General features: G+C 41.1%; 3 protein-coding genes across 3 annotated transcripts in view; 2 read left to right on the plus strand and 1 right to left on the minus strand.

The window, feature by feature from the left end:
• The first annotated feature begins 1,333 nt into the window (after positions 1-1,333).
• Positions 1,334-4,614, plus strand: LOC121615900 (ATP synthase subunit beta, mitochondrial-like). The gene is made up of 10 exons (XM_041950402.1): positions 1,334-1,487; positions 2,005-2,178; positions 2,281-2,455; positions 2,686-2,807; positions 2,905-3,089; positions 3,268-3,426; positions 3,552-3,674; positions 3,768-3,980; positions 4,082-4,283; positions 4,367-4,614. The coding sequence occupies exons 1-10, from the start codon at positions 1,382-1,384 to the stop codon at positions 4,462-4,464; spliced, it is 1,557 nt and encodes a 518-aa protein (XP_041806336.1). The 5' UTR covers positions 1,334-1,381; the 3' UTR covers positions 4,465-4,614.
• A 118-nt stretch (positions 4,615-4,732) lies between these two features.
• zgc:172182 (coiled-coil domain-containing protein 89) lies at positions 4,733-7,798 on the minus strand. The gene is made up of 7 exons (XM_041951482.1): positions 7,739-7,798; positions 6,031-6,497; positions 5,502-5,632; positions 5,282-5,418; positions 5,113-5,189; positions 4,917-5,016; positions 4,733-4,819 (listed from the first exon to the last, which is right to left on the minus strand). Exons 1-7 carry the CDS (start codon positions 7,796-7,798, stop codon positions 4,733-4,735), a joined length of 1,059 nt encoding a protein of 352 aa, XP_041807416.1.
• Positions 7,799-8,885: 1,087 nt separating this feature from the next.
• The window catches only part of lrp2a (low density lipoprotein receptor-related protein 2a), a 48,029-nt gene continuing 33,684 nt past the window's right edge, over positions 8,886-23,230 (plus strand). Inside the window, exons 1-18 of the mRNA XM_041950067.1 lie at positions 8,886-8,955; positions 13,646-13,753; positions 13,982-14,104; positions 14,543-14,659; positions 15,069-15,179; positions 15,315-15,428; positions 15,584-15,700; positions 16,282-16,425; positions 16,536-16,655; positions 17,087-17,215; positions 18,184-18,353; positions 19,813-20,036; positions 20,490-20,696; positions 20,792-20,994; positions 21,201-21,341; positions 21,593-21,796; positions 22,416-22,608; positions 23,048-23,173. Coding sequence (XP_041806001.1) covers positions 8,886-8,955; positions 13,646-13,753; positions 13,982-14,104; positions 14,543-14,659; positions 15,069-15,179; positions 15,315-15,428; positions 15,584-15,700; positions 16,282-16,425; positions 16,536-16,655; positions 17,087-17,215; positions 18,184-18,353; positions 19,813-20,036; positions 20,490-20,696; positions 20,792-20,994; positions 21,201-21,341; positions 21,593-21,796; positions 22,416-22,608; positions 23,048-23,173 — 2,621 coding nt within the window. The remainder of the gene's footprint in view (positions 8,956-13,645; positions 13,754-13,981; positions 14,105-14,542; positions 14,660-15,068; positions 15,180-15,314; positions 15,429-15,583; positions 15,701-16,281; positions 16,426-16,535; positions 16,656-17,086; positions 17,216-18,183; positions 18,354-19,812; positions 20,037-20,489; positions 20,697-20,791; positions 20,995-21,200; positions 21,342-21,592; positions 21,797-22,415; positions 22,609-23,047; positions 23,174-23,230) is intronic.

Genomic DNA, 23,230 nt, shown 5'->3' on the forward strand with positions numbered 1-23,230 from the left:
CTGGCTGGGGATTTGTGACTTTTTTTGCCTGCTGTGCTTGAGGTTATGAGGCTTTGTATTGCAAAGCTCCAGGCAAGAAGAGGAGACTTTCTGACACAAAGGAATGTTGCATTGAATAATAGCTTGGCAAAATCTACCCCGTCACTTAACTCTATGATGACTGACAACCATTCATAGTGTTCCTATATGCTGCTGCAACGTTTGTAGGTTGTGAAAATGATGAAGTCATGGCAGGTTGTCTTCCATGTGTGTCCATCACTGACTGAATGCTTTGTTTAGGTTCCCTTTTATGTTTGTGAGTACTAGTGATTGCAGAAGATTAGAACTATTGAACATTTTAAACCTGTGATAAAACACCACTAAACTGAAGAGACAACAACTGTGACAGTATTACAGGCCATATGAGGTGGCAAAATAATTGCAGATAGACTCAGAAAGATATACAGAACATTTAAATTAACTGAATGACATTACAAAAGAGACAAAGTGAGTCATTGCTCTACTTTCTTCTTTTTCCCTTGTGAGCTTTTAAATTGGGGTGTTTTTCAATGGTTGGGTTCAGGTACATATATCAAATAAATTATTTTGTAAAAGGTAGACAAGGGGTCGAGCGATTTAAGTTAAAGAAACAGGTATGGAAAATATGAAATAGTTATTCTGATAGAGAATAAAGTTCTTTGTTTGCTCAATAAGTGGTTTAAAAATGTAAAAAAAAAAAAAAAAAAAAAGTGAAATACGCTCTGTATAGACACACTGAAATAGCTGACTTCTTGCTGACTTAACATTGCCAAGTTCTTATGACATGTTTGAAAGATAACCTACTTTTTAACTCTTTGTGCTATTTTTTCATCAACACAATCTTTGCATGAAACTTAAACTTAAACTATGGAAAAGTATGCCATGTGAGCAGTTGTGTGACAATATTGCAAACTTCAACAGGAGGGAGGGGTTATAAAACACAAGAAGCACACACTCTGGTCCTGAAGGGAACAGAAGGGAAGAATAAACGGGTCCCTATACAGTCATGACCTGCAACAATAGTCTCCTAAATTGTCTTTATTTTGAGCGATATTAGGGTGGTTTACTAGGTTACTTACCACATTACTAGGTTTAGGTTACTTACCAAATTAATTACACTGTGAATATATCATGAAATGAATGAACACTTCTGCAACATCATCTTGCAGCATGAGGGTGGCAGCAACAGAACAACCAGAAATCAGGGAAATCTTTACTCGACGTGTGCCATGGGTGTATTGGGTTGTGCTGCCCTCTTACGGTAAAAGAGGGGACAGATCACGCATGCTCAGACGGGCTCTTGGGTTGAGCAGTACAGGATCGTCCATAGCTGTGTGTGCCTTCACCTTCAGCCATCTTAACCATGTTGGGTGCTGTGGGACGGTGCTGCAGCGGGGCTCTGCAGGCTTTTAAGCCTGGGATCAACTCTCTGAAGACAATCAGCGGGAGACATGCGGCTCTTTCTTCGAGTGAGTGGATCCACTTTTTAAACATCAGCTGGCCTGTCTGCGTTATATGTCCTTTGGGTTGTTTTCAACGCTAATGTAGCATGCTAAGAGGGTCAGGCCTCAAATTTACAATGAAATGTCTCCAATTATTTGCGATTAATTAAAGCAGCTAAAATAAGAGATAAGCAGTTATTTGGTCATATTGTTACTTAATTCAGATGGTGTAGCTCCAGTCATGTCTTGGGTCACTGTCTCCATTAATGACCTTTCCAACTAACTCAGTACAAATCGATATTTTACACTTAACTGTTCAACCTGATATCAATGTATAGGAAAATGTAATGCAGAAGCATCAAAATGTTGAAATGTATTTTACTTTTTGTTTATTTAAAGGTATATCACATGCACACGTTAATCCTTGTTCATTCTCTCTAAGATGTATTGATCTCTCAAATCAAGTTGCTGCTGTCATATGTGAAGTCGCTGATAATATGTTTCCATTAATGTCATTGTCCTTTTCCTGACATTGTCCTTTCAGGCAGGGGTTACGCTGCCCCAGCTGCTCAGGCAGCACTTGCCAATGGCCGCATAGTGGCTGTGATTGGAGCTGTGGTGGATGTCCAGTTCGATGAAGGCCTGCCTCCTATTCTCAATGCACTGGAGGTGGCTGGCCGCGAGAGCAGGCTGGTGCTCGAGGTGGCGCAGCATCTGGGTGAGTGTGCCGAATTCATACTGGCTGGAACGTCGCTCGCCAGGTCAGTGTTCAGATGTCGGCTGTGAACTTCAAACCGTGTCTCTTCATGCACTTCTTCAGGTGAAAACACAGTCAGGACGATTGCCATGGATGGCACAGAGGGCCTGGTCCGTGGTCAGAAGGTTCTGGACACCGGAGCACCCATCAGGATCCCTGTGGGCCCTGAGACCTTGGGCAGGATCATGAATGTCATTGGAGAACCCATTGATGAGAGGGGTCCAATTACCACCAAACAGTAAGTGACAAATGCCATGAAAAGACCAACATCAACAGTATCTCTCTCAGTATTTCTTGGCTTTACAACCCTGTCTGTAGCAGCTGCAAGCCTGTTTCTACAAATATGTGAATGTAGCTTCTCTTTATAGGAGTTTGTATTTAGCTGGTTTGGGTCTTTTCATAGGATTTGTTCACAATTCATTCTTATCCTTTGAACACCGTGATTCAAAATAACACATTATCTCGCAGAACTGCTCCTATTCACGCTGAAGCCCCTGAGTTCACAGACATGAGTGTGGAGCAGGAGATCCTGGTCACTGGCATCAAAGTGGTAGACCTGCTGGCACCCTACGCAAAGGGTGGAAAGATTGGTTAGTGGATTATATGACATCACAGATTTATTTCCCCCCTACATTTTATACATGCATGTCATGACAAGTAATTATTGTGCATGTTTTGTTCCTTCAGGTCTGTTTGGTGGCGCTGGTGTTGGCAAGACTGTGCTGATTATGGAGCTGATCAACAATGTGGCCAAGGCTCATGGTGGCTACTCTGTGTTTGCTGGAGTGGGAGAGCGAACCCGTGAGGGAAATGACTTGTACCATGAAATGATTGAGTCTGGTGTCATTAACCTGAAGGACACCACCTCAAAGGTGACACTCTCAATGAGTTACATGTATTTGTTATAACACCATTTAGCTTGACATCTGAATCGGATACCGCAGCACGACATGTAACATGTAGCTGATCAGCTTTGATGGATTCGTGAAGATGTATTCAGTGTAAACTCATGCTAAACTCCCCAGGTGATTCTTGTATTCATGTTCCCAGGTAGCGCTGGTGTACGGTCAAATGAACGAGCCTCCAGGTGCCCGTGCCAGAGTTGCTCTTACTGGTCTGACTGTTGCTGAATACTTCCGTGATCAAGAGGGACAGGATGTGCTTCTCTTCATTGACAACATCTTTAGGTTCACCCAGGCTGGATCAGAGGTATGCGGTGCCAAATAAGTTTTCCATTATTTGCAGATGCCATCAACAAAATGTCACTATATATATATATATATATATATATATATATATATATAGTTTTGAATATTTGGGTCATTGTCATTCAGGTGTCTGCCCTGTTGGGTCGTATCCCCTCTGCCGTGGGTTACCAACCCACCTTGGCTACTGATATGGGGACAATGCAGGAGAGAATTACCACCACCAAGAAGGGCTCCATCACCTCTGTACAAGTGAGATGACACAAGATGCACATCACATGTCAGCACTCTCTCCTTTGTCCTTTGTCCTGATTATTCATGTGAAAATATTTCATTTTGTTTTAGGCCATCTATGTGCCTGCTGATGACTTAACTGACCCTGCTCCTGCCACAACTTTTGCTCACTTGGATGCAACAACTGTGTTGTCCCGCGCTATTGCCGAGCTCGGTATCTATCCTGCTGTGGACCCTCTGGATTCCACCTCCCGCATCATGGACCCCAACATTGTTGGGGCTGAACACTACGATGTTGCCCGTGGTGTGCAGAAGATTCTTCAGGCAAGCCTTATGTTGGATGCTAACAAATGTTGAATGGCTGTCAAAAATATCTACAATCCATGAACTAAACCTAAACCTTGTCTAACAACTTGTCTTTTTAGGACTACAAATCATTGCAGGACATCATTGCTATCCTGGGTATGGATGAATTGTCTGAGGAAGACAAGCTGACTGTAGCTCGCGCTCGGAAGATTCAGCGTTTCTTGTCGCAGCCCTTCCAGGTTGCAGAAGTCTTCACTGGCCACTTAGGAAAGCTGGTGCCTCTTAAGGAAACAATCAAAGGCTTCAAGAGCATTCTTGGAGGTAGAGCGCTGCGCCATGGTTAAAGCATTTCTAAACTTAAGAGACATTTGGTGTTAACTGTGATTCTTTCCTCTCTCTTCAAGGTGAATATGACCCCCTGCCAGAGCAAGCTTTCTACATGGTGGGTCCTATTGAAGAAGTAGTCCAAAAGGCTGAGAAACTGGCAGAGGAGCATTCTTAAGCGATTTGTCTGTAAGGTTGTATGAGAGAAACATTTGTACAGTATAATTTCTATTTGAGGAACTTCTAACATGTCATGCTAAGTATGTTGTGTTGTGGTTCAATTTCTCTGGAAAGGTGAAGATGAAATTAAAAATTACATTGTGATATATGCATTTTGTCTTGTCCCTTTCTCATTGTTAGCACTGTCACTGAGCAAAAATTCTTGGTGAAAATTGTTTTAATGAAAACTTTGGTAAAAAAAAAAAAACACTTACACTGTGCTTAGTTTAGCCCATCATGTGGCGAAGTTTCTTATTTAACTCTCTTTCTTTTGTGAGGAGGTTGACGCTGTGTTCTTTGAAGGCTTCAAAATCCTGTAAAATAATGATATAATGAGAGAATACGTAGAGCATCTCAGTATACATGGGCAACTATCAGTTACAATCATCAATGTTGCAGATTCCAACAAACCTTCTTAAACTTCTGATATTTTATCATGGATTCATCAAGAGCAGACTGGAGAGACTTCACTTTTACATCTGTATTAACAGCTTCTGCTTCCTGTTCAAACCTGAGGCAAGGTCAGAGACAAATATAAACAGGGATAAAACTTACACTACAAAGATTTTTTCTTAAAGCTGTAGTGTGTTATTGATGCACAATTTACCTGTCCTGTGCTTCGACCCTTGCTTTTTTCTCTTCTTTCCATTTTCTTTCCAGCTGCTGGATTTCTTCTTGTTTGTCCTGCATTTAAGACCAAATGTGTGTACATGAATTGACTGGTTCATCTGCGCAGAGCTGTGATTTTACTGAGAACAAATATTCTATAAGATCACCTGTATTACTTTTCCTCTTTCCATAGATAGATACAGTAATTTGTCCTTCTCTTTGGTGAGGCTTGTTGTGCTTTCTCTCATGTGGATTTCCCTCAAAGCATGCTCTTCTTCCACCTTTTGTAGCTTCAGCTTAAGGTCTGATCGTGGAAAGATGGCCACAAGTTTACAAGTGCTTGAATTCTGTAGCGCTCCAGAGAACGATAAAACATTGACTACCCACCTTTGCACATCTCTTCAGCAGCTCTTTGCTGTTTCTGAGCATTATGTATTTGACCAAGTAGCGATGCCTCTTTGACTTGATGCTGAGTTGCTTGTTCCATGAGTTTTGACTGACATCCAGCTAATTTCTCCCTTAAACACAGATTTAAAATAATACATCAAAATCATAATTTTTAATCTAAAATGTAAATGATAAAGAACTAGGGCTGTGAGTAATAATTATATCATCAATGATTATCACTTTTTTTAAGAAGGGACTAATCCTTCAGTCTATAAAATGTTGAAAGATTAAAATTTGCAGGACCCTGCTTGTTTTTTGCCACAAACAGTCCAAAACTCGAAACTATTCGATTAAACAGTGAAAACCAGCAAATCCTCTCATTGTAAAAGCTGGAATCAGTAAATGTTTGGCAGTTTTACTGGATAAATTACTTAGAAAATAAGATTATCAAAGTAGCTCTTGATTACTGTCGACAGATCAATATGTTGATCTTTCAGCACCATTAAAAACTGATATTGATTCTTCTTACCGATATTTATCTTCCATATTTGAGTATTTCTCTGTCAGCTGTTTGATTTCCTGCATCAGGTTTTGAACAAACACTTCTTTATCTTGTAATTTTTGGGAGAAAAGTGATTCATTTTCTGACTGCAGCTCTTTGTTTTCCAGTTTTAATTGTGCATTCTGATTTTTGTACTCGTCCATAAAAGCAATAATCGCTTGGTTGTTGGCAGCTAAATCCATGAATCTCTTATCTAATAGCTGTGCTTTCTTTCTTTCGCCATCCAGTTCTTTCTGGCAGCCTGTGACTTGGCCCTCCAGCTCTGTATTGATCTTTTGCACGGCTTGACATCGAAGAAGCAGCTCATCTGCTCTCTGTTTCAGTATGCAGATCAGACTTGACTGTTCATCTATCCTGGACCGCAGCGTCTCTGTTGTATCCTCCACAGAAAGGTTTCGAAGTTTCTCCAGTGACTTCTGAATACTGTCCATATGCTGAGAATGAGGGAAAAAGCCCTGTGTTAAAACATAGTGAGACAGGTCTTTTTGGCTGCTTCTTGGTAAAGTTATGCTGTGTTTGGACTAGGACCTGACTGGCACTGGGTGTTTGAGGCGGACACAGAAATCAGTATTGAAGAGTTATACAAATCCTGTCAAGATATTTTAGTGGATTGAATTATGATCAAGAAGGACAAAACAGTAGTGACGACACTATTGTTAAACTATCTTTCTGAAAAATTCATAGGTCATTTCTGTACTTGCAATTTCTTGTTACTTGACATAGGCCAATAACGACACAGTAAGTCTACAATGAAGAAATACTGGCTAGCTAACTGGTTGATTTATTGATTTGGCTAGTTTGGCCAGTCAAGTTGAAACTTATGGGCTAGTTGTAATTTTTATAGGGTGCCCCCCCCCCCCCCCCCCCCCCCATATTCCAAAGAAAATATATTTCTTTGGAATATATTGTTATGTAATATATGTAACATAATGTATTGTTTTCCATCGCGTCCCATGTTGTTTTTTTTAATGAAAGTGGTTTAAAATACTATCAAATAACATAATAATAATAACATTTTCAAAAAATGCAGTACAGTGGAAAGTACAATGTTTCCAAGAAATGTAGTGGAGTAGATAGCTAGCTGTGGATTAAATGGTAACGTTAACTCAATACTTAGCTTTAGTACATCTAGCTAACGTCACCCCAGAAACGTAACTTATAACGTAAAGCTACATAACCTCTGAGAATAAACACTGTAACGTTACACATACGTGAAGAAACATATAAATTAAAAATATGTATAAATCCAAATCAAAGCTTATATGATAACAGATAAGTCGGCAAAATATCATGAGTGTTTCGTCGGCATAGCTGAGGACTTCGTGTGCGCGAGACGCTTCCATAATTTGCTGAACAGTTAACGGCGGTTATGTCAACGTTACGTCTATTAACGTTAGTTCTGTTTCACCGATAGTTAGCCAGCGTTAACTCATCTGTTTACACACGTTTCTATCAAGTTTCATGTTTAAATTAAAAAAAAATTAGTACGACTCCTACGTAATATAAGATAATGAGCAAGTAACTTGAGATGACTTCACATTTAATTTTAAGTGTATAAGCAGGAGACGGCTAACTACCTATTTAGCGAGCTAAACTAGCTACTGGCTAGTTTGAGACTAGCACAGATTCTCAACGATGGCATCTATAACTTGAAACTTAGCTGACTGTTAGATACCTTCATCGTGTTGGTCTCCACCTTCATGAAGTTGTCTGCATTCCTCTGTGGAGCTGCCATGACGAGCCAAATAAAGAAAGGGTAACAGCTGCCTAAAGCCCTTCTTGGTTTCACATAGACAAACGTTTTTTTTGTTGTTGTTGTTGTTTTTCACAAGGCTCGGTTCCACATACCGTAGAAAGCTTCTTCAAGGTTTAGTTGCTCGGTCGTCTATGGCAACCATTTTTTGAGCTGTCGTCTCCTCTGATTTAGAAGCAGCGGCAGGTGAACTGCCCTGTTCCCCTGCTCGGCCACATGATGGGGCTGTTGGGCTTCTGATCAGCCGCCAGCGCTGTGAAGGTATGGACCGTCCCGAAAATAATGGTGGAAGAAGCAGGTTTTATCTGGTGTTGCTTAAATCTTGTTGCACTTTGGTATATTAAATCCACGTAATTCTATGTCGCATATACCTATATTTGTTACTGTTCGTGTTGAGATCCGGCAGTTCCACTGATTTAATTGTTTGTCTTAAATCACTTGTGTAGTCTGTAGGGAATTACGAATATTCCTACGAGACCTAAAGCGTTCCCTTGGTACTCGATAATGAATTTATTGTAACTTGGGGTATTTGCACCACTTTTTAGCATTCATTTTGCAAATTTAATATGTAAAACTATCTTTCACTGTCTTGCAACTCTATTGTCGTAGCTATATCAAGCCTGATGTGGGGAAGTGTGTGCAAAACATGACTCAAGGGTCTTTAGTCGGGCTCGATCCACACTTGTCTGGGCCTTCAGGACAACCTAATTTGAAGCTTTTCGTACTTTTATTACTCCCATCATTATTTTCCTCCCATGTGTCCGTAGACACCCCCGCCCTGTTTCCCAAGTGCGGGGCAAATAAACAGTGATGATAGCCCGCTGTGAGTGAAAAATCACTGGCACTCAGGACAAGTCCGACCTGCATGGCATTATGCAGATTCCAGGGCCAGAGGGATTTATCCAGAGGGCCGAGGCTGGCTTGGGGGAGCGGCTGTCCTGGCCTTTGTGCACGCCCCTTTTCATCAACTAGCGGGCCAAGAAAGACAGACAGAAGAAAGCAACAGCATCCCAGTCCCAGTCCCTACAGCTCCTCCATCTGCACAGCGGAGCTGGACGGACCAGCCAGAATGTGGAGAGCACTGCTACTTCAACTCTTTCTCGTCTTCATATGCTCTGTTAGATGGTGCCACTCTGAAGGTAAGAAGTGCGATTTCCCCCCCCCCTCTATATTCCTTTTCTTCACACAAGCTGTCAGCTGAATGATTCATTGTGGACCTGCAGAGTTGTTGTGCAACAAGTGATTCACCAAGTGCACTTGTTGCTCATCAAAACAAAACAGTCATTGCGCAGAGGAACTGAAGTTGAATTATTGCCTCATTTCAATGTTTCTGTGTTTTGTCTTCTGCACAGACAGATAAATAATCCATCCAATGGGTAGCAATGCAGGTTTTGATGGTAAAGAGGACAAATCAACTAGACACATGGAAATATCATTCAAAAAGCCACTTTTATAATGGACCTACACAGTCTCCTCCAGTAACTTTGATGTGGCCCCTAGGTAAAGTAATTTGGCTGTAGAGTTAAATGTTTGACCACATAGTATTACTTTAAAGGTTGAGCACAAAGCCTTCCTCAGACAGATTGGAAGTTCTCTTGAGGAACTTTTGCCTGAGCTTTACTGTTGCTAGGTAACAGAAAAGAGCATGTGACTTACAGACAATCTGTGAGGACTGAGAGCCACTGGTACAAATCTCGTTCAGTGGAGCAGATTTTACGACGCAAACCACTGACTCAAACCTGATCCCAGCTCTAGGTGTAACTTTGATTTCTAATCTAAGACGGGGCAGACAAAATGCTCAGATACTGCCCTGTATACGTGACAGTCTTGTGTTTGTCTCTTGTGTTTGTAGCCCAGCTAGATCCTACTTCTCAAATTGTAATCTGCTTTCTTTTTGCTCAACCCTTAGTATGTAAGCTCCTTAGTGTGAATCAAGCAACTAATTACACTGCAGCTGCTGCAGAATGGAACCATTTCTACCTAAGGGGCCATTTGGAGTTAAGAAAAACTGTACTAAGAGTATGTTCATGGCTACAGCTTTCTTATTTATTTATTATGAAATATCCTGGACCTGTTTCCTCACTGGCTAACAGACACACCAAAACAGAAAAGGTGGACTGTCCTTGCCAGAAAGACAATGTAACAGTGCTGACACAGACTGAAGCATTTAGAAAATTCACATGGCATTTCCTTTGAATTACAGCAGTCACAGTACTTGTAGCTGAGATTTGCTGATGACAATTGAGGTGTATAAAATAATGACTTGACTTAACTGCAGACTCTGAACAGACTTTGTCAGCATGATCATGTCAATCATTGGCTTGGATTTGTTGTGATTGCCATGGAGTGATGAAGACAAGTAGCAAGTGCTCCCTAAAGGCTATTTGTTGGTGTGTGAATGAGACTGAAAGATGTGTCACGTAATCATATTCACAGAAAGATAATTAATGCTTTATTTATGCAGTTGTACTATGAGGGGACATGGTACTTTCTCTAATCTCTGTCTGATCCTCCACAAAAATCCCTTAGTTTGATAATAGTTTCTTCCATGACCTTCTGTAACACATTATCCAGCCCTCAGGCCAGATACTGCTGCAGAGTGCTTACACTGACATTAATAGCTAATGTGACAGTCTGAGGGGATTTCATGGTGTTGGTTTGTTAACTATCCTCTACTATTTTTGCTGTTCCAGACATGTTTTGGCAGTGAATTGAGTTGTTTTCCCCATGAATCATTGCCAGTGAGAGCTTAATAACCTATTAAATGCACAGTAAGAACTTTAAAGGTGTTACTAATTAAGTATTTATTATTATTATTAAACTAAATAGTGAAAGCAGACGTTTTTGCTGTTTGCTAGTGTTTTCTTCAGGCGTGGGGTTCAACTATCTTTATTTGATCAAAGCTATTTTTCATTTGAGTCTGTAATGACGTTGTGAAAATGTCTTGTGTAATGTTTAAACTTTTCAAGACACACAAACTTGGCCAGCACGTGCATGTTAAACCTCACGCACCAGCCTCACGTCGGCTTCTTTCCGGTGTAGGAGCCTAAGTCCTTGTGCAACAGTAACACTGCGTTAGAAACAGGAACACGGCTGGCACAAATGGAGAGGAAATCCTTTCTTTTCCTGCAGCTCCCCCAGTCTAGGTTACAGACACTGAGGATGGAGTTTAGCTTCCAATAAACTGAGCTGAGACGCACTGTACAGAGGAAGAATAAGCTGTCCAGTTAGTCATTGCATTGTGACAACTTAATTTATGGCTCTTTTCACTCATGCAATTGTTAAAGCATGTACCAAAAATCTTGTTGTGTATTCCCCAATTCTGACCAGACCAAGGCTTTATTGCTCACTCCATTTATTCCTCCCTTTTGCTCCCATGTCACTGCCAAAGCCCCTTGGTTCTTCACGGTTTTGTGTGTAGCAGTAAGAGCCAAAGTCACTTGTTTGGCAATTGACTGCATTCTGCTGCATTGATTTCCATATGAAATAGGCAGCAGCACTTCGCTCTGACAGCATGGACGGGTCCAGCGTTTCATGCTGCCAGCAGCCGTTTTCTCCACTATTCTCCACACACATTAAGTGAGTGCAGAGGGCAGGGCCAAGACAAGATGGTATTGGTGAAAGCTTGAAGACATCTTTCAGTCGCCTCATGTGACAAAAGGGAGGTGTTGGACAGGTGTTTGCTTAATGGGTGGCCATGAGAGGAAAGCTTCGTTTCCACTTTTGCTTTACCTTATCACAGGAAGTAAGGCTTACTGTACTCTGCTTTCTGCTGTCCACCTCCGAAGTGGCTTTTTTAGGGTGACACTTCCAGTTATGAGTTTGCATCCCTGCTGGCACCTCTTTTGTGCCATTGTAATTTCACAGTGGGGTTTAAGGCGTTTGGGGGGCTTCATTCTAATGAAAATTCCTCTACTGCTCTTCTTTGTTGGGCAATAGTAGGGCGCCCTTATCTTCCTGCATGGAAAGTGTGGTGCTCTCTCCTGCTGTGGGTTTAAGTTGCTAATTAGAAAAGACAAGGCTAGTAAGACAGGAAAGGAACATTAAATTACACAAAAACACTCAACCAAAAAACAAATATAAAAGCAAGGATCATCAGACTCAGATTAAAGCAATTTTTTACCTTTTCTAAGATTGACTGACATAGTGAAATTGTGACTTTGTCAGGATGAAGACATTTTTGGATTAAGGAAGAGTTACAAAGAAGACGTTCTTTTCCGAATGTAAGAAGAACCCTCACACAAGATAGTGCTGTTGAAAGGTTCAGCTTCAGTGTATCTGTCACCTTTCCCAGAAGTAATACGGTCAGGAAACACAGGCTGCATTTGAAAGCCTCCAGCAGCTTGGTTTCTCCTTGGCATATGTGGTTTTAAATTGTCAGCTTTCGTCTGGATGTGTGGCTGCCATACACACCTTGAATTTTTCCAAAGCAGATATTCATAGTGAAATTTCATGTCTACTGCTACTGTCAACTTTATTATTACATATTACTCATTTAGACATTTGTTTTCTCTGTTCTTGTAACTTTGTGGTCCTGTACAGACAGTTGTGTTGTCTGGACATTCAGCACTTAAATGTATTCATTGTTCAGGGAAATATTCCATTTATGTTAAATAGAGTGCATCTTTTAGCCGTTCGTATGTTGGATGCAACACTTGCCCCTGCTGCCATGCTATAGTTGATGCTGAAACCGCCAGCATCACTGCTTTGTGACAAAGGCTCTCTTTGAGTAGATTGTGAGCAATTGTATCATTAGTAAACTGAGCAGGAAATTAAAACGGGTTGTCTCCTGAATAGTTGCTGAAGGAGTTAAATATGTAGCTTGTTGTTGGGTTGGCTCACTTACTCAATGTTTAACATGGCAATAGGCTGTTGGTTTGTAGGCAATGAATTGTTAGTATTTTACCTTAAAGACATTAAATGTTTTGCTCTGATAACATTTTTTTCACAGCTTGTCTCTCTAATTCCTGGTCACTAGTAACTTTAAGCCATTATAGCACAACTGTAGAGCTTTGGTGTACTGCAGCATTTGCTTATAGATAACTAACGCCAATATTTCGCAAGTGTAGGAAGCAGTTTGATCAAGAAGGAGGAAAGTTTTCAAAATGCTCGATAAGGCAGGACAGAGATAGACCACCAACCCTAAGTGTGCACCACCAATCACCACCTCACAGCTCTTCTCACAAAGAATTTGGGTTGAAATCGTTGCGGTACCACCCAGTACCACTATTTATTCCAATTACATTTCAGACCGGACAAGAACACCACACACCATATATCAGGCTGTCAGAGAGACAATCAGAATTTCGCATTCCTATTTGGACGGGTCTGATGGAGTGCTCTGCCACTGAACTATGCAGCCTGAATCAATCTCTCCTGGAAAACGTCTGGGAAGGTAGAGTGGTGGTACCTTATCTCTACAGATGCCACTCACTGACAACATCAAAAGGAGGCTCAGTGTGAAGGTTGTGTAACTGTCGGGGGGTTGGCTGGCACGCTTGTCTCCAAGGCTTGTCAGTGCTGTTAACAACATGCTTCATCAGTGGAAGGCATCTGTACCCCTATATGCCATATTTTTACTAAATATATAGTATTAAAGAATTTATTATATCTCTTTTTTATGAATATATTTTTATAGTTTTTTTCCCACTTCCCTCAAGGACCCAGGATGGACAGGATGATATAGTGATTAAATAGTGATAATAATTTCAATGTAAAAAACAATGATTGAAAACAATTACTGGTTAAAATTTCTAATAGCATGTAAAAAAAAAAAAAAAAAAAAAGCTTGAAATTAAGCTCATTATGTACAATTATAACTGTGTGCAGGATGTGAGTTGGGGCAGTTCCGCTGTGGGACAGGCCGATGTATACCAGGTGACTGGCGCTGTGACGGCACGTCAGACTGTGTGGATGACTCTGATGAACACGACTGCCGTGAGTTACCAACTTTATCATACTGTTGGTCTACCTGAGAGGACTGGAATATTTAGTTGTGGAAGAAATACTCAGATATGTTACTTAAAAAACATAGTTTTATCACCAAATATTTACTTAAAGTTTCAAAAGTAAAAGCATGACAATATAAAGTACAAAATTTTTCTCAAAAATGTAGTGGACCAGATGCATATGCAATAATGAAATGCTCTGTGTGTGTTCCCACAGCTCAGGTAACATGTGATGACAGTCATTTCCAGTGTTTGAGTGACGGCGAATGTATCCCTGATGTGTGGGTGTGTGATGATGAGGAGGACTGTGAGGATGGCTCAGATGAGAGGCAGCACTGCCGTAAGTACATTTTTGCATTATTAGCAATTCTTCAAGGGAGCATATAAAAGTTTAGTGGAAAGTATACAAAATCATTATTCCGATTGTTAGATGAGTAGTTTTTAATATTTTTATCATATATTATATTTAGTGTCATTGTAACTGCTGTATATCGCACTTATTTTAATTTAATAATTCAAATCTAGGATATCATTTTTATGGCTACACCATTACATTAAATGAAATATTCCTGGCGTGTTGAAGGTATGTGGGTTTGAACAATAAGATTTTTAAGACAGAGCCACCAAAGGGTCTGTGGGGCTGAGGAAGTTAAGAAATTAGATGATTGTTCAGTACCGGTATCTACAGTACAAGTAGATTAAATTTTAAGTGCATATAAGAACTATGTGAGCAAAACCTTTCTATGTGCTGCTAAATTACTCTTTAATCTATCCCCAGCTGGAAGGACATGCACCAGTGGCCAGTTCAGCTGTAGTTACGGGGCCTGCATCCCAGGAGAATACCGATGTGACCGTGTAGCGGACTGCTCTGATGGGTCTGATGAGAGAGACTGCCGTAAGTCTTCTCCAGGGTGGTTCCCTTTTTTTTAAAATCTCAGGCTCCTGTGGCATTTTAATCAATTTGTTAAGATTAAGAGGCTCGCTGACTGACAGAATGGGCCACAATATGCTTCTTGTTGTCAGAGGTTGATTGCAGATTCCTTGGTGGATTAGTCAAGCTGAAGTTCAGCTGCTATGCCATTATTGTGCCGACATGGTAGACTCACAGCACTACACGCTGTGGTAATCTCACAATTGCATAAAGAATGCTGTGGTGACTGCTGTTGTTATGGTTGTGGAGTAAAATTTTACTCTCTTATCCTTCCCATTCGCTGAGCTTTTCACATTTTAAAAGCTGAAAAGAACACAGTTGTCAGGCTAATTTGAATGGATAGCGTTGCCCTGATGATGATTTAATCTTTCAGATTACCCCGAGTGTACACAGATGAGGTGTGCTAATGGGGCCTGCTACAACCGGACCCAGCGATGTGACCACATACTTGACTGTCGTGATGGCTCTGATGAGGCAAATTGCAGTAAGAAGCCAGATTAGTGATAAAATTGTCCAAGTGGAAGTCATTGTTGAGCCCTCCATAAAAGCAGTACAATCTGTGGCTTGATATCATCTACAAATAGATCTTTTTTGGTCTTTTTTGTTGTGATTTCTTCAGCACAGCACTGCAATACAGGCCTGTTCCCATGCCATAATGGTGTGTGTGTTCCTCAACGCTACGTCTGTGACCATGACGATGACTGTGGAGACCGAAGTGATGAGCTAAACTGCAGTATGTAGCCTGTGTCTTTCTACCCTCTCCTCTCTGTTTATCAAACCCCGCTGTCTGTCTTATGATTCTTATCTTCCCCCAGACAGATGCATGGGCTGACTTGTAACTTAGTCTCTAATATCTTCTCTCCTTAATATTGTCCACTCGACCTGCAGCATATCCTACATGTAGAGGGAACTACTTCACCTGCCCCAGTGGTCGCTGTATCCACCAAGTCTGGCTTTGTGATGGAGAGGATGACTGTGAGGACAACGCAGATGAAAAAGGCTGTGGTATGGATACAATAATTAGGAATGAGTTGTCTTGAATGTAGTTAAGTTTTACTGCATAGATTTGTCTGGTTAAGTAACTCTAGAAAGTGCAACAACTCAGGCTCTCTGTGTGAACCTGATTCATCTTCAGTCTCCATGGTTGGTTTGGGCTAGCAAGACGCTATGCCTGTGCTCCTTTAAGTGTGTTATTCAAATGCCTCTTTGTGGCACAAGATCGCGCAGCCCCCCAAAGGTCTTTAGAATTCCTCCACACGGCTGTGAAGAGTGTGTGTTTTTAGAGGATGGGCTGCAGAAGCCCTCTGAGCCCCCATGTGACCCCCTCAAAGCTCCACTCCCCTGCATCGATTTAAAGTGACAGTAATTTGCCTGACAATAAAGTCCTAGTTACAATTTAAGATCAGCACCACATTCCTGTGGAGATAAGGCTGCCAGTCCTTAATACACACTGCATATATTTCAATTCCTAACAGTCTCAACACATGGAAAACTCCTTGCTGTCCTGTTTTCTGATTTTGCTTTCCCTTTTCTATGTGTAAGACTGCACAGACAAAGATGATGAATTTGTTTTGCCTGCTGTGCAGATAATGCAGTGCGGGAGTGTTACCCAGGAGAATGGCCCTGTCCATCCTCTGGCCTGTGTATCCCCATGGATCAGCTGTGTGATGGGACGGCTCACTGTCCAGAGGGAGAGGATGAAACTAACACCACTGCTGGGCGCAACTGCAGTTAGTACCAACACAACTAGTGTCAAGACATTAGACATTAGGACATCTAATTTCACAGAAACTGCTATTGAAGTATTGCCATTCACTAATCTGGTTTCTGCATTGGACAGGTATCTGGAAATGTGCCTCTCTGAGCTGTGAGCATCATTGTCATGCTTCCCCTGATGGAGGGACCTGTTCTTGTCCTTCTGGATACATTGTCAGCAGCAACAATAGTCGCTCATGCATAGGTATGAATAATTGTAAGGATATGTTATGGTGTTTAATGCTTTTCAATGTAATGAAATGTACATGCTTTGACTGAGTAAATGAGATAAGCATTAGCTAGGCTGGAAGCCTTTTCCTTTTCCATACCTTCTTGATTTTTCTGTGAAAACAGAACTTGATGCATGTTAATATTGGCACTCTTATTCTGGACAGTGCAATCAACTCAGGGTTGCAGGATCTAGAAATGCAGATATAATCTGCTGTTTTGTTTGCATCGAAAAGTGCAGCACATGAACTGTTGTAATGAAAAGGAAGGATGGGAATGTTTGTTGAGTCACATTACATTACAGCTTTAAGTTATTGTCGAAAAAATGTGTTAAAAGCTTAATTTGACTTAAAGAAAACAAATCAGCATTTAATCCTCCCCTGCTGTGATTTTGATTTCATGCTGAAGACTTTGATGACTGTTCGATGTGGGGCGTGTGTGACCAGCAGTGTGAGGACCGCATAGGCTCCCATCGCTGCAGCTGTCGAGAGGGCTACGTCCTGGAGCAGCACAGATACTGCAGAGCTGACATCTCAAGTGAGTGTCATTTCCTCTCTGTTTGAACAGATTGCCTTACATACAGTATGCTCACATTTTGAATGTGTGAATGATCCATCCAAATGAAGCCCATTAGCATAGCTTCTTTCCTGTTTGCGAACCACTGTGGCTGCTTTACTGAGCGTCTGCGTTTCTTTCTGGTGCATTGTTGCGTGCTGAATGTTGTTTTAGTTAGTCTCTTGTCTTTGTGGAACATAGAAAGAGTGTTGACTAAGAGGCTGACCTCTCTGCCTTTAGCTTTAGTGAAAAGAGTGGCTAGAAAGTACCTTCATCAGTCTGAGTCAGGGATCTGAATTCATGTGCTACATTCTGTAAATTTCCACTGTATCCTACAACCCCGATTACAAAAAAAGCTTGGAGGCTGCATAAAATGTAAATAATAACAGGATGTGATCATTTGCAAATGAACTGTGTTTACAGAAAGTGGTTTGTGTGCCTGAGCCCATGTAGCAATATCCTTTATACAATCGTGTTCACAAAGTGGTGAACCTCGCTCCAACCTTCATTGTGAACGACTGAGCCTTTCCAGGATTCCCCTTTTTACACCCCATCGAGGTACTATCACCTGTTACCAATCAACCTGTTTACCTGTGTAATGTTCCTAACAGGTGTTTTTGGAGCATTCCACAACTTTCCCAGTCTTTTGCTGCCCCTGCCTGCCCCAACATGTTTGAAACTTGTTGCTGGCATCAAATTTAGAATAAACATATTTTTACAAAAATCAGTGAAGTTGTTTATGTTTTCTTTGTACTGTTTTCAATTGAGTATATGTAAAAAAGGGTAAACAAGTCATAACATCATGTTTTATTTCCGTTTTACACAGCGTCCCTGCTTTTTGGAATTTGGGGTTGTTGTTGTTGAGCATGGACACTGTGAAACTTATTTAATACATGTCAGGCCGTAGTTCTGTGTGTTTTGTCAAATGTTGCTTTTTGTTTCTTTTGCAGCTGGAGTCCCTTCCTTGATATTTTCTAATGGCAGAGACTTGCTAATAGGTGACATCCATGGCAACAGTCTACGCACTTTGGTTAATTCACAGAACAGAGGGGTTGCAGTGGGAGTGGACTTCCATTATAATCTCCACAGAATCTTCTGGACTGATACCATTCAAAATAAGGTATTTTTTTTTTTATCCAATTTACATATCCAATGTTATTTGTACCTGTTTCCTACAATGTGTGTCTCCAGGAAGTAGACCAGTTTCTTGTCTGAGTAAATACTTGAGTTAGCCTGGGACTGGTCAGGACTGGATTCTTTCAGTTATCCTTAAAAATATCAGCAATGTTGATACTATAATAATGGGATAGTTGTTGGCTCCTTTGCGGCTGGGTCATAATGAAGGGAAGTAGATGTGGAATGGAATCCAAATGGCCTAATCTTGAAACCTGTCTGATAGGCTGGTATGATGTTCACATACCAGGGTGCAATTTTTGTAACTTGATCTTGTTGGAAGTAATCATGGTGTATTTGTTTTCAGTGGCACCGTCCATCTATATGCATTCTTTAGCCAGCTAAAAAGTCTTTGTTTGGCCAATGCTTTGCCTCCTCAGTGGTTTGAACTGCAGCCACTGGACTGAAAGGCTAGGACATATCTGTGACTGGGCATCTGTGTATATCGGCCACCTCCATGGCAGTGTGTCAGATTAGAAGGAGGCAAAGCACAAACAGGGCATGTGAATGCAACCAGAAAGGTTAAACTACCAGGCTACTTCCACATCTTCAATTTCTTTTTAAACGGGTCAGTTGAAAATCCTGCTTTTTAAACGTCTGGATCTTGTTTCAAAAGAAGCAGAACTGCTAAGAGCAGTATCCCCCTAACCAGCTGCATGGTGCCAAGGCTTCCAGTCTGAGAAACTAGTGCCATCATAGTATTGATGGAGTGGCAGGTTCAGGAAACCACTTTACAGGCTTCCCAGTAATGTAAAAAGACATAGTCAATCACATAGGAAAACAATGATCTGTCTCTCTCTTTCTGGCTTTTTCTTCTTCCTCTTAAAATGTGTTTCTTATTGCTACCTTTACATTCATGCCTGTGCAAGTGGCCAGACACTCCTCTTAAAGCACCCTTTTTCTTGAAAGATAGGTTCACATTCTTTCATGTCTATCTTAAAACCAAGGTCTACCTTCTGTACAAAAATGTATGACAAAGTTCAAAGAAAGGCAGTATGAGGTTTCAGCTGTCTGAGTTAGACAAATAGATTTGATATCTTCCAAAGTTGGAGTCTTTTTAGTGCAAATTTAGCTCATTGTGTTACTCTCCCTTTGCAATGGCTCAACAAAGAAAAGCATCAAGAGGGAATTTTGTGGAAATGAAATCATAATTTTGCATTACTTACATTAAAATTGATGTAAAAAAAAAAAACGCCTCTTGACATCAATATGTCTCAGTGGCCAGTATGGGCGCTGGAACAATAAAATTCACCAGTAACACTTTCAATGTACCAATGGGCATGAGTATTATATTAAGATACACTTAAAAAAAAACATAAAGAACTTTTATATCTTTCCTTTATTTCTGGGAACTGTGGCCACCTCAGGGCTAATTTCCTGTCAACAATGGTGTCTTTTGTGTACAGGTGTTTTCTGTGGATATGGATGGTTCCAACATGCAGGTGGTTTTAAATGTATCAGTTGACTACCCTGAGAACTTGGCAGTGGATTGGGTGAACAATAAACTGTATGTGGTGGAGGCCAGCGTCAATAGGATTGACATGGTGGACTTTGATGGAAGTAACCGGGTCACACTCATCACTGAAAACCTCGGAAACCCTAGAGGAGTAGCGGTGGACCCCACTGTTGGGTAAGCACATCTCCCAGTTTCCATTCATTCGTCTGTCCAGCCATTCCCAAACCCCACATACAGTATCTGTCGTGCTCCATTGGCATGGAATAATGGGGGGTGTGTGTGAGATTAGCAGATTGCCCTGGGTGGATTAGTGAGAAGCAATGTAAGTGATGACCCTCATTGTAATCCAATAGTATAGTTCAAGGGGGGAGGAGAGCCAGGTGGCTACAGATAAATTGCTTATCGTAAATTTATGTACAGCTCTTTGGTGAGATGCACAGCCACCCACTTTGCGACATAATACTGTGGATGCTAGACTTAATTAACAAGATGGTCTCCTCTATTTTTTCTTAAGTGAATACATGTAATGTTATTTCTGTAGTCCCATTTGTACAGTGCCATCCTCATGAAATGATCAAACCTCAGAGAGAACTGACAGACTGACAAGCATTTAACCTCCTTTCACAGGTATATGTTCTTCTCAGACTGGGAGGCACTGAATGGACAACCAGGCCTGGAGCGGGCCTTCATGGATGGCACCAACCGTTATGGGATCATCGGGAGTAAACTGGGCTGGCCAGCTGGTATCACACTGGACATTGAGGCCAAGCGCATCTACTGGGTGGACAGCCGCTATGACTACATTGAAACTGCAACATATGATGGCCTTCATAGGTATAGTAGTGTTAGGCATCTTAGTTGAATGTACAAAAAACATAAAAGCTAATATTCACATTCTAATAAATCAATGTTCTCGACATTTTTGATAGAAAAACAGTGGTCCATGGAGGTGCTGTCATCCCACACCCATTTGGCATCAGTCTGTTTGAGCACAGTGTCTATTTCACGGACTGGACGAAGATGGCTGTGATGAAAGCCAACAAGTTCACTGACGGCAGTCCTCAAGTTGTTTACAGTACATCTCAGACCCCACATGGAGTAGCAGTAATACATCAGCTGAAACAGCCATATGGTAAGCCCTATAATGAGCCACATTTGTCCCTTTTGAGTGGTCGTGATTCAGTCGCTGTTCATTCTACAGTATGGTGTAAATTTAGCAACATTTTCTGGCATCTAACTGCTAATGTTTCTAAAAGGAAAGCCATAATTATCTGTATTTAAAGAATTAATTTCATATAACTTTGCCATTCATTGGTATTTTTTTGTTTTTGTCTCCAGTGCCGAACCCTTGTAGTGTAGACAGAGGTGGATGTGAGCAGATCTGTGTTCTGAGTCATAGAAGTGACAATGGGGGACTGGGTTACCGCTGCAAATGTCGCATGGGCTACGACCTACATGCCGATGGCAAACGATGTTTCGGTAAGAGAACGTTACTCTTACAACTGCACTGATTTGTTCCTGGAACTCGGTGTGTTTCCTGGTTTAGTGTAAAATTATACTTAATACCCTAAAGATGTAAAAATTCACCTGAAACTCACCTGTGCAGCAACCCACAGTGGTTTTGTCTTGTTTAACCCTTTCTTCTGTTTCATTACTTTTTTGTGAGGCTAAATATCTTTGGCATGAATGACTATCTGGTTTCATTCCCCCTTCTGATTTCCTCTCTCCAGCTGTGAGGCAGTTTCTGCTGTTTTCCAGCCAGCTGGCTGTGAGGGGGATCCCCTTTAACCTCTCTTCTCAGGAAGACATCATCCTGCCTGTCACTGGATCGCCTTCCTACTTTGTTGGAGTTGATTTCAGTGCTGAAGACGATGCTATATTCTTCTCAGACACAGCCAAAGATATTATCTATAAACAAAAAGTGGACGGGACTGGTGAGCATCTTGTTTGTCACTTTAGCTGAATTGTTTAAAATATCTTAATTGCTGTACACATCACAACATAATAATATGATAATACAAGGAAAGACATGGTGTGAGGTATGAAAAACTATCAGCAGCTAATATGTTTTCAGTGTTTTTTCCTGTGCTTACATCCTTGGATAATTTCTCTCCTAGCAGAGAGCTCTACCATGTGATTCAGCCAGGCTTATACAGGGAGTTAAGGGAGTGCCTGACGGGTCCGACTGGTACTATGGGGGAGGGAGAGGACAGGAGTATGGACAGTGGAAAATGGATAATATACTCAGCTTACATCTCAAACTAATGACCTGAAAATGAGTAGGACAGACTAATCAAGAATGTTTTATCGACCAGTTTTGATAATTAGTTTCAAAACTGTAGAAAGTGGTTGCTAATGTGATAATCCACGAGCAGTCACACCACACAAAAAAAGAAACACACTGCTCTGATCAGTGATGTTGTTTTTGGAGCTGCTCTAGTTTTTTCTGTCTGGTCCACATGGGGAAAATGCAAGCTGACAGCCTATTTATTTAAATGTGTTCCTCTTTCATCTCTGTGTTAAACGGTGGTCTGACTGCTTTGATCTGCACAGGCAGGGAGGTACTGGCAGCCAATAGAGTGGATGGAGTGGAGGACCTGGCTTACGACTGGATTTCAAAAAACCTCTACTGGACCGACCCACGATACAGGAGCATATCTGTCATGAAGCTATCTGATAAGTCCAGGAGAGCCATCATACGTAACCTCAACAACCCGAGGGCCATCGTGGTGCATCCTCTCATTGGGTAAATCAATGATAACCATTGGTTTGTAGCTCTGTTTGCTATCAAGATTAAGGACGCTTCTGTTAAAACAATCATGTATGTCTGATAATACATCTTAAGATGTGCTCACCCATTCAAAAAGGTCTTAAAATTAAGGCCTCAACTGATAAAAGGAATTTTTATTTTGAACAAGCTGTTATTTCCAGTAGCCTCAAAGGCATAAGGCCTCTGTGTCCAACAGCTCAGATTAGTTCAGCCTGAAGGGCGGTATTGTAGCAAACACTAAGAAGTTGGCTTAAACAGAAAATCTCTATAATGTGGAAGTATCCAAAATAAAATCTAAATAAAAAGGTTTTTGTTACTCTGGTACAGTAGATGTTTTAATGTACTCAATGTATGTACATTTTTTTATGAAATACAGCGTCACATTGATGCGCGTTGTTTTATTTTGCTTCGTCAGGTATATTTTTTGGACAGACTGGTACCGGCCAGCGAAGATTATGAGGGCTTGGGGTGATGGGTCACATGCCCTGTCTATTGTAAACACTACTCTTGGCTGGCCAAATGGCCTAGCTATTGACTGGAGGTAAGTCAAACATCCTATAGTCACGTGGGTGAAGGAACAGTCAATACACCGTTTCAC

This window comes from Chelmon rostratus, chromosome 13 (genome assembly GCF_017976325.1).
Source record: "Chelmon rostratus isolate fCheRos1 chromosome 13, fCheRos1.pri, whole genome shotgun sequence".
NCBI lineage: Eukaryota > Metazoa > Chordata > Actinopteri > Chaetodontiformes > Chaetodontidae > Chelmon > Chelmon rostratus.